General features: G+C 32.8%; 1 protein-coding gene across 1 annotated transcript; it reads left to right on the top strand.

Moving 5' to 3' along the window:
- The first annotated feature begins 121 nt into the window (after positions 1–121).
- Positions 122–1,304, top strand: LOC106302654. The gene is made up of 5 exons (XM_013739118.1): positions 122–204; positions 274–403; positions 480–776; positions 834–1,055; positions 1,137–1,304. Exons 1-5 carry the CDS (start codon positions 122–124, stop codon positions 1,302–1,304), a joined length of 900 nt encoding a protein of 299 aa, XP_013594572.1.
- Positions 1,305–12,019: the final 10,715 nt, after the last annotated feature.

Here is a 12,019-nt window from a genome sequence, read left to right as displayed (position 1 = left end):
ACAAGGTCGATCACATTCGGGGAGTAATTCTCATGCATCAGCATCTTCGCAGGAGCAAAATTCTATTCCTATTGCTCCAGCTCGAGATTCAGTTCCAGCTGCTCCACCTGAGCCGGGTGTCATGAGTGTTGAACTATTGGTTCAACAACCCGGTCGACATCATCTCCCAATGCTCCATCCCCAACCCGAGGGACACACTACATGGTTTGTTTATTTATTTATTTATTTATTTTTCATTGAATTTTGTAACACATAATCTTTTTTTTTTTGAAGGTTCACCAAGTCGCACAATGGCATTAGCAAGAGCATTAACCAGATGATGTATTCCATGCTGAAGACTGGCTATAAGACCTATAGCAAAGTCCCATTAGATGAACTCAAATTGTGGTTTCGTCAGTTTGCGGTATATTTCTCTACATTTTATTTCATTTTTTGATTTTAGTTTTCTATTATATTTCTACTAATTATATGTTTTTCAGAAAGAATTTAATTGGCCATCCGGGGATACGGAAATCGTCCGTAAGGCGTTCCACAGAAAGGCCATGGAGATTTACGGGAATCAGATTTATGAGTGGAAACAACTATGGCGTAAGGGCAAGAAACCGAAGTTTATCAACTCGAAGGTTTGGCAAGACTTAGAGGGGCATTGGGGGAAGCAGGAGACTGAAGGGCAATCAGCCGGGAACTCCCAGAACCGCTTGAGCGACCGTGGTGGACTAGGTGTTTATGTCCATAACCTCGGTGCTTGCAGTATGTCCTCTAAGGAGGATCAACTTGTAAGTTTTATATATTTTTTTCTTTATATATATATCTATTAATTAAATTTCCTTTAGGTTGCGGCAAATGACGGTGATCCCGTTGATTATCTCGATGTCATGAGGGGTGCGTACACTAACAAGAAGACTGGGGAAATTCAGAATCCCCTTATCAGGGATGTCATAGACTTGGTAGAATCCCAGAAAAAAGAATATCTAGCTTCTCAGCCCTTCTCCGATGACGGTTCTTCGGCTTCAACCAACTTGTCCCGAGCTCGAGTTAACGAAATGGTAGAAGAGGTAATTTTTAGATTTCTCATTTCATTAATATAAAATTTCATTTATATTTTAGTTAACTAATATATTTAATTTAATTTACAGGCCGTTCCAAAGAAGAAAGGTCGTTTAGTCGGGTTGGCTCGTCGTGCCTCTTCATGTCCTTCTTCTTCACAAACTTCGTATGTTGATCCGATGATTATGGATGAGCTGCAGAAAAAGGATGATCGGATTGTAGCGTTGGAGTCTCAAAACGCTGCAGAAAAAGGATGATCGGATTGTAGCGTTGGAGTCTCAAAACACTACAATTCTTGCACAGATGGCCCAACAGGATGCTCAAATAGCGGAACATAAAGCTGAAGTGGCGGAGGCTAAGAGGATGAACTTAGACATTATGGAGAAGATGAATCGACTATTTCTTGCAGAATTTTCAGATTAGAAACTTTTATATGATGTTTTTAATTATGTAAAACTTAATTTCTATAATATTAGTTTGTTGTTTCAGTTTTTAATCGATTTGATTATGTAAAATGAAAATATCTAAAATTATTTTAAAATAAATAAAATAATTTAGAAAATAATAATAATTTTAAATAATAAAATCAAAAAATTTCGTCGGATATTTGTCGGACGTTTCCGACGACCAAATCCGTCGGAATACTTTGGCAATGATATTTCCGACGAACAGTTCTTCGGAAATTATCGATGGAAACAGAGCGTCGAAATTTACCGACGAACAGTTCTTCGGAAATTACCGACGGAGACAGAGCGTCGAAATTTACCGACGAAATTAAGGCGTCGGAAATTTCCGATGGAAAATGTCGTCGGTAATTTTCGACAGATAGTTCTCGTCGGTTCTCTCTCACATCGTCAATTCCGACAATATTTGTTGGTCGGAACATTTTCCGACAAATTACCGACAACGTGTTACCGACGAAGTGTTTTGTCTGTATTCCGTCGGATATTTGGCCGTCGTAATCTGTCGGAAAGTCGTCAGAAATTTTGACAGATTTTCAAGGATATTTTTTTTCCGACGAATCCATACCGACGACCAGTTTCGTCGGAATTTCGTCGGAATAGACGTTTTCCCGACGAAATTCCAACGAATATGATCGTCGGAATTAGCTTGTTTTCTTGTAGTGTATACTTTCGCCACTCTCTCCTCATTTAACCAAATACTAGATCTGGACCTACGCAACCGCACGGATTTTTGTTTTCATTTATTTTTATATAAATATTTTGTTTTCAATTCTAAATTGGTATATATTATAATATATATGTGTTTATCAATTTTTAAAACATAATAAGTTTACGGTATATTTTTTTCACTGAATAGATTGTTTTAAACTTTCACATGTATTTGTATCTTCTTATATATATATATTTTCGGATTATTATTTCATTATTAAAATCATAACTATATATATTAGTAAAATATTGTTTTATTGTTATATTCAAAGATATTGTAACATTTCACAAATTTAGAAAGTCATGACTTTTTTCATGTGTGATTTTTTTATTTGGACAATCTCTAGAAAAATTATTAAATTTTACATAATTAATTATAATATTTTTATTTTTATTGAAATAGTAATAATTATCTTTAAAAAATTTCAGACAAAAAATTTCAAATATCTTTTCGAATCTTTTAAAAATATATTTTCTAAATTAGTTAATTAAAATTATAATTATCACAAAGTATAATTAGAAACTAAATTATAGTTTAGTTTTGATTGTAAACAAAAAATAATAATTATTTAAAATACTTTTAATAATATTTTAATGATAATAAAAATTTTAAATTGATTTAATATTCATTTCTATTTCTAATTTAAAAATAAAAATATCTTATCTATTTAGCACATAAATTATGACTTATTTTATATGTGATTTTTTTTTAGTCTAGACCACTTAGAAGTCATATTTTTAAATGTTTTTACTATGTAGTACAATAAGTTCCCTTCATATATGAAACATTTGATTTTTATTCGTATCATATATATAAGACTTTAATCTATTGTTATTAACGTTTGAATATTTTATTGCATAACCTAAAATATTTTTGTATTAAAGAATACCCGCACAGTCGTGCGGGTCAAGATCTAGTTTCATTATTAAAATCGTAACTATATATATAAAGATTAGTAAAATATTGTTTTATTGTCATATTCAAAGATATTGTAACATTTCACAAATTTAGAAAGTTTTTAAAAAATTAGACTTTTCGCTTCACAGATTTATATTATCGATTAAATAATTAAACATTTAGTTTTTGTTTAATTTTTAAAATAAACTATATGTTTAAAATTTGTTTTCATTGATTTAAGGTAGTAAAGATTAATCATTGTTAGATAATACGATTTTTGTTATTTAAAAAAAATCTTTATAATATTAAAAGTTAACATCTACAAATATTTAAATAATTAACATACGGAGGTATAGTATTACAATATTAAGTTATATCTATTTAATTTATACTATCTATAAATCCAATGGATCATCTATTGTTTAAATTCAATTATTGATAGCCCAATAAATTTTTTTGGTAGCTCAAAATTTAAATGATAAGATTAGAGATTAAATGTAACATGACTTTTGAGAAATAGGTCCATTAGGTCCATTTTTAAAAAATCACACATGAATCAAAGTTGTGACTTCTATTTTAATATATAAGATGCTAGATTTAAGTACTCAAAATTATGTTACAAACAAAAATTAAAAAAAATAGTATGGGGCACGTGCCCCACCTTCTATACAACTAGATCGGCCCCTGGGTGTAGGTGTAGTCAGCTCTTTGGGGTTATACAGGTGCCCCCTTAAGCTACTTGCAGAGTGGGCATCACATGAAGGGGGTAGAGTGGTTCGAGCTTCAGATCCGGTGTGCATTTGTCGGGATGCCTCCTTTTGGCAGAAGCTGAACGACGGTATGTTGTGGGTCTATCATGTTATCCTCGGCGTCTTACGTTCCCGCAACCTTTCAGCTACGCCTTGAGAGCTTTGGTGGTCTCGTTACTCGGATTCAAGCTTAGACACAACCGCAGGCGTGTGTCGGTGGTTTTGGTGTTTGGCTTGCAGAGATGCTCAGTGTCGAAGAAGTTGTCCATGACTTGTTTGAGGCGGTATTGCGTTCTCCTTCACAATTGTCTCTCCTCTTCCCGGTGATGTGTAACTGGTCCTCCTTGAAGCTTAGTCGACAAAGCCTATTGGTTTCTGTGCTGTTTTCACTGGGATCGATGTACCATTGTCACCGGATTTATCATTTGACGATAAAAAGCTAATCGTTTTTGGTTCTCGACTGTGACGATTGGCGAGATTTTGAGCAATTAACGGTTTGTGTTGCAGCGGTTTCCTCAAACCCAACGTTTTTTGCATTCCAATTTGGGCTGGGTGATCTTTGGGTCCCTCTTTCTGATTTGGTTATATGGGGACGAAGTTGAGTCTATGCAGGCAGTGTAAAGGCACCCGTCTTTAGGTTAGTGCTTCTATATATTCTCTTCTCATATTCGTCTAACGCTTCATAGATCATGACAAGCCTCGATGAGTTCATCGGATACTAGCTACACTAGAGACAATATGGGATGTCCCGACATCCGAGGAAACAATGTCAATCTTATCATCTCATGGTTCTCGTCAAAGGTTGAGAACAATGACCAATACTCTAGGATTTTATACCCGATCTAGCGAAACGCGTCATGAGTGATTGGTCGAGCGAAGCTAGTTGGAAAATATTAGAATATAATGTTTTCGTTCGAGCCGGATTTGTAATCAGAACGTTATTCCTATTTTGGATTGATTATTTTAAATTAAATTTAAAAAATAAAAGAAAAAGAAAAACAGAAGCATGTGTATATGCATGTGTTAAGATTGAGTATGTTGTAATGGACTAAAACGTATGTGGCCCAAACATGCTACATTTTATCCTACAAAACCAAGAACAATTTTAGACCAACTTAATAAAATATGCTTTTGGTATATAAAAATAAGACTAGTCCAATCTGCTATAACTTTGGTGCCATATAGGTGTCCAATTAGATCATTGTTACCTTCTCTTTTTTTTTTTTTTTTTGGTACCAACCATTGTTACCTTTTACGAGATGAGATGCGAAAACTTTGGCGCCATATATTTTCATACCATTGTTACCTTTTATGAGATGGGATGCAAAAACTTTGTTATGTTACAAAGATAAGTTGCCCCCTTCTTTTATTCTCACACTAGATTTAATACTCGCGCTATATGTTTTAATAATTTTGTCTAATTTTATAATAATTTAGTTTAATTTTATAACAATTTATAAAATAGATGATTTGTATAAATTTTATTTTTATTAAAATGTATTTTATGATGTTCTTTTTTCTTATTTATTGTCATGTTTGTTTATAAATTTTACGCTTTAAATAATTACTATTTAATATATATTTGTTTGTATTAATACATTCATATATGATTTTTATAAAATATAAATTTTACTTTTTACTTATAATAAAGATTGCTCAATGCATATAAATTGTGTCTATACTATTATAACTAATTTTATTGTATATTTTACCTATCTTTTTACAATACATACCTGTTATTATATATTTATTATAATATGCATATTCATTGTAATCTTGATATTTTCTTTTCTTAACTACTATAAGTTTATAAATTTTATTTTTATTACTTTGTTTATTAGTATCCTTAGATATCATATTATTATGCTGATGAACGCATATTAAATTTGGGAAAATTGCCAAAAATGACTCAAAACTTGATTTTGAATACAAAAGTGTATCCCAAATTCAATCAAATGCAAAAGTAACCCAAAAGACTAATGAAATTACAACAACCTCATTATGACTAAATAAAAAACATGTATTGAGTTTTACCATTAAAACCCTCCGCGTGAGAAGACTTACAAAGAAGTCTTCTCAGAGAAAACTTCTTTGTAAGTCTTCTAGTTCAGTAGATCTTAAAAATAATTTAAAATTTTTATAAAAAATATTTTGATGGGAAAAATTAAAATCATGTAATAATAAACATTTCTAAATTATGTAAATTTATTTTTACTAAAATTGAATTATTTTCAGCATAGATGAGTGAAAGTAGATTAACTCATGATAATCTTTGGTTTAGGGTTTGGTAACATATGTTACAATATTGTTGGTATATTTAGGGTTAGATTTTGAAATCTTATCTTTTGTTTTTTTTTTTAAATTTTTTGACTCATATGTGTTTAGTGATTATCTAATAACTTGATTTAAACACTTTCTAAGTATCTTAAAAGTTTAAGGAACTTTTTTTGTTTAGTTATTTGATTATAGGGTCTGGAAGACACACACAAGACTTCCTAAATTTTAACATAGAATTTAGGGTTTCCGCCTAAATTTTAGAAGAATTTTGGTTTTCTTCCTTAATCGAACTCTTCCAGAAGTCTTCTAGGGGAAGTCTTCTTATGTATTAGATCTTAAAAATAATTAATAAATTTTATAAAAAATATTTTGAAAGAGAAAAATCAAAGTCATGTATTAATAAACATTTCTAAATGATGGAAATTTAGTTTTACTAAAATTTAATTATTTTAACATAGATGAATGGATGTAGATTGAGTCATGATAACCTTCGGTTTAGGGTTTGATAACATTTGTTATAGTATTGTTGGTATTTTTAGGGTTAGATTTTGAAATATTATCATTTTATTTTATTTTTTAGTTTGACATATATGTGTTTAGTGACTATCTAATTACTTGATTTAAACACTTTCTAAGTTTCTTTTAAGTTTAAGGAAGTGTTTTTGCTTAGTTATTTGATTATAGAGTCTGGAAGAGATTTTGGTTTAGGGTTTAGTAACATATGTTATAGTATTGTTTGTATTTAGGGTTTAATTGAATCTTAAATTTTTTAATTTTTTTTGATCTATATGTGTTTAGTTTTGTGTATATTAAACGCTTTATAAGTTGATTTTAAGTTTAATGAATTATTTTTTGCTATTTAGCTAATTATTTTATTAGGTTATGGTTTGAAAAACTTCTAGAAGACTTCCAGAAGAAGACTTCTCTTCTGACATATTCCCACTTAAATTTTAGTAGAATTTAGGTTTCCCGCCTAAAGCAAAATCTTCCAAAAGTCTTCTCATGTATTTGAGTTTGGGGTCTAGAAGACGTCACAAGAAGTCTTCTCTTAGAAGACTTCTGTATCGAAAATATTTAACCTAATTGGTATTTTTTTTCTCCATATATAAAGAAAATTTACATATTCTCTTTCTTCCTCTCAAATGACTGCAACAAAAATGTAATGTTTCTCACTCTAAAACTCTCCGGCCTCTCTCTAACCTCTTTGAACATCAAAACACCAAACTTTAAATTCATTTCTCATTTTTTTGTTATGTCTTCTCACTAGTTTATCTTCTTTTTGCAGATTTTTCATTACATGGTTCGCATTTTTCACTCATTCAAAAGTAGATATATAAATTATGAATATGTATTATTGTGTGTTTTATATATTAGACTAGGTGTTTGCCCGCAATTTTGCGGGTAGTTATATTATATAAAGAAATATATATAATCTTTACATTGTTTTAATTTTTGAATAATAATTAGAAATTTAAATTTTTTATTTCAAATATTTGGATAATAAAAAATTTCAGTATATATTTTTAGAAGATATGTGAGATTTAAAATAGTTCAAATAATTGGTTGTAGAATTACTTTATATTTTAGTTTAACACATGAAAAACCAAAAATATTCTAGCTCACAAGAGAGAAAAAAAGAGAGTGTGTTTTTTTGTGTAACTCCAATATGACCAATACAATGATCAGAGGCTTTTATTATGAAAGATCTTTTGTAAACGGTTTTGTGTGGGCTTTAAAAAACATAAAATTTATAATAATTCTTAACCTACAAATATAATTCTTTGATATAATAATATATAACCGTTAAATTTATTTCTATACAAAATGCTAAAATATTTTATTTAATTATATACAACTGACATAAACGTTATAATAATTTCTTACCTACAAATATAATTATTATATATAATAATATATAACTATTAAATTTATTTCTATAAAAAATGCTAAAGTATTTTATTTAATTATATATAACTAATTGATAAAAATAAATAAATTGATAAAAACATATATATTCTTTCTCTAATTCTACAATTAGTTACCATAAATCATTATTTGTAATATCATTTGTGTTATTTGGTAATTTGTGTTAATTAGTTCTAAAGTTACATTTTATTTTTAGATCTGATTAAAATAATAACTAATAAATGTTAACAACCAATCAAATTATAATTATTTTGGATATGTATTATTGTGTGTTTTTATATAAGAGGATTCTAAAATGCTATAGATTCAACTTAATGTGAATGTTTCATTTATTATTTAAGCATAAAATTATATTTTTGAAGTTTTTCTCTGTTTTGAAGCCATTTGAATGTTTTTGAATTTGCAGGTTTTTCTGATCTGAGATAGACTTTGAAAGTATTCTCAGAAGACTCTCGAAAAACTTCTCAGAATACTTTAGGCAAGTCTTCTAATGCATTTTATGCTAGAAGACTTCCCACAAAATCTTCAGGAAGTCTTCTGAAGTCTTATGCCCAAAGTGGTACAAATTTTGGATATGTATTTTATATGTGTTTATATATTAGATTCTAAAAAGTTATAGATTCAACCTAATTTGATTGTTTGGTTTATTATTTAAGCATAAAAAATTATTTTCGAAGCTTTCTCTATTTTGAAGCTATTTGAATATTTTTGAATATTCAAATTTTTCAGATCTGAGTCAGACTTTGGAAAACTTATCAGAAGACTCTTGGAAGACTCTCAGAAGACTTCTTGGGAAGTCTTCTAATGTATTTTATGCTAGATGACTTCCCGCGAAGTCTTCAGAAGTCTTCTGTCTAAGGTGGTACAAAAGAATGATGTCAAGTGGAGTCCAAACTTATCTATGTGGATGAATTATATCTAGCTTCATGTGTAATAGTTTTGTTTATGGTCTATTTTGTGATTTGTTTGTGTATTATTTTAGTTGTGAATTCTTTTGTAAACTTGAAGAGATGTTAATCAAAAGAATTTGGTATATATTTTCATGTTTTTCCCAAAGTAGTTGACATTATTGAAGTTATTGATACAACATACCAAGATATTTTTTAAACCATTCTACCCACTCATAAGAAAACATAATAACACAAAAACTTAGTCAAATTTACTAAAACTAAGAGAGAATACTTCATAAGAAAACTTAGTCAAATTCACAAAAGAACTTTGTGAAAACTTAGTCAAATTCACAAAAGATCAAACTTGAATTTTTAGTGAAAGTTGAAATTTTAAATCTCATGTAAGTTAAAAATTATACCTTATAATCTAAAGAGACACATTAAACCAGATGATTTGATATTCTTGAAGTTACTTAGCACTTTTGAAAGTTAAAAGCATACCTTGAAGTTACTTAACACTCTTGAAAATCTTACATAGGAGACTTCTCCAGAAGTCATATAGAGACTTCTCAGATTAGCTAGAAACATTAGTAAACATAAATATTTGAAATCTCATAATTATCACCAAATAAGTTATGAATTTCATCCAGGAGCCCCAATATTGACTAATACAGATGAATTAATAAGAAAAAAAATTAAAAAGTCATTTTAATTGTAGAGAAAATGAAAGTTTATTAAACATTGACGTAGAAGACTTCTACGAAAGTCTTCTCCGAGAAGACTTCTTAAGAAGTCTTCTATTTAGGTCATTTTTGCAAATTTACGAAGTAAGACTTCTTAATACTCTACAGAAGACATCTCGAGAAGTCTTCTCGGATAACATGTTAATTTTGCAATTGACTGAAGCAAAGAATCACGTATCACATCTCGAGGAATGTTTCGCCCAGTTAAATTCGCATAACATGAAGCTCAACCCGACAAAATGCAGACTCGCCGTGGCATCAGGGGAATTCCTCGGCTACCTAGTCACATTCTGTGGCATCGAGGCAAATCCAAAACAGATCAACGCATTGATCGAGATGGCTTCGCCGAAGAATAAGCGGGAAGTCTAGAGGTTGACCGGTAGAGTCGCGGCACTTAACCGTTTTATTTCGCGATCGACAGACAAGTGCCTGCCTTTCTACGATGTCTAACGGGGAAATAAAAAATTCGAATGGTCGGAAGAATGCGAAAACGCTTTCCCACAGCTGAAGCGGTATTTGGCTTCCCCCCAGTCCTCGCAAAACCAGTGGAGGGGGAACCTTTGTTCTTGTACATCGCTGTATCAGCAACAGCTGTGAGCGGCGTACTAATCAGAGAAGAATGCGGCGAACAGAAACCCATTTTCTATATCAGCAAAACCTTGCTGGATGTCGAATCTAGATACCCGCTGATGGAAAAATTGGCATGCACGGTCGTAACATCGGCCCGAAAACTAAGACCATATTTCCAATCCCACACGATCGTCGTCCTCACGACTTTTCCCCTATGAACAATCCTGCATAGCCCGAGTCAATCGGGCCGATTAGCCAAGTGGGCGGTAGAACTTAGCGAATATGATATCGAGTACCGACCAAGAACAAGCGCAAAGTCACAAGTGCTTGCCGACTTCTTGGTCAAATTACCAACATAGACCATAACCAACGAGGAACCAAATTCCACTTGGCTCCTTCACGTCGACAGATCCTCGTCCAAGCAGGGATCAGGCATCAGAATTCGCCTCACATCTCCAACGAACGAGATCTTAGAGCAATCGTTTAGGCTGGAATTCCACACCTCAAACAACGAAGCCGAATACGAAGCACTCGTCGCAGGACTGCGTTTGGCTCACGGCTTGAAGATGCGAAACGTCCACGCTTACTGTGATTCCCAGTTAGTGGCAAGTCAGTACAGCATAGAGTATGAGACCAGGGACGAACGGATGGATGCGTACCTCAAACTGGTCCAAAAACTAGCTCAAAAGTTTGACTGTTTTGCCCTCACGCAAATGTCAAGTTCCGACCCAGGACTCAAAAGGGTAATTCCGGTCGAGTTCATCGAACACCTGAGCATCGGACCGCCAATCGTCGTCAACCTCATAGAAGGTCAAGGCGACGAAGAAGAAGAAGTTGCAATACGACCGCAATCGGAACAATCTAATTACGGCTGCGATACCCCGTGGCTGCAGAAAATTTGATACTACATTATCGACGGACGCCTGCCCACCGAGAAATGGGCAGCCCGCAAAGTCCAAACACAGGCCGCGCGCTACGTAACAGTAGACGGCAAAATTTACAAATGGAGATTCTCCGGACCACTCATGACGTGCCTGGAAGGCGAAGAAGCGAAAAAATTGATGGAAGAAGTACATTCGGGGTCCAGTGGCAATCATTCCGGTGGAAGATCACTGGCAGTGAAAATCAAACGCCATGGATACTACTGGTCAACGATGATCGGAGATTGCGAGAAGTTTGCACGAAAGTGCGAAAAATGCCAGAGGCATGCTCCAACCATCCGACAACCAGCCGAAGTCCTCTCCTCCATCACATCGCCCTATCCTTTCATGCGCTGGGCCATGGACATCGTCGGTCCCCTCCATAATTCAAAGCAAAGGCGTTTCCTTTTAGTCCTCACCGATTTCTTTTCAAAATGGGTAGAGGCAGATTCGTACGCAAGTATAAAAGATGTCTAAGTCGAAAGTTTCGTATGGAAAAACATCATCTGCAGGCATGGAGTTCCGTACGAAATCGTAACCGATAACGGATCTCAGTTTATCTCCACCCGGTTCGAAGCATTCTGCAAGAAATGGAAGATACGGCTTAACAAATCGACGCCCAGGTATCCGCAGTGTAACGGACAAGCTGAAACGATTAATAAAACCATTCTCGACGGACTGAAAAAACGCTTAGAGGCCAAAAAAGGCAGGTGGGCCGACAAACTCGAGGGAATCCACTGGTCCCACCGTACCACCCCGAGGCGAGCAACAGGAGAAACCCCTTTCGCTCTGGTGTACGGAACGGAATGCATGATTCCCGCAGAAGT

Source organism: Brassica oleracea, chromosome C7, assembly GCF_000695525.1.
Source record: "Brassica oleracea var. oleracea cultivar TO1000 chromosome C7, BOL, whole genome shotgun sequence".
NCBI classification, from domain to species: domain Eukaryota; kingdom Viridiplantae; phylum Streptophyta; class Magnoliopsida; order Brassicales; family Brassicaceae; genus Brassica; species Brassica oleracea.
This window is presented reverse-complemented; position numbering and strand designations above follow the sequence as displayed.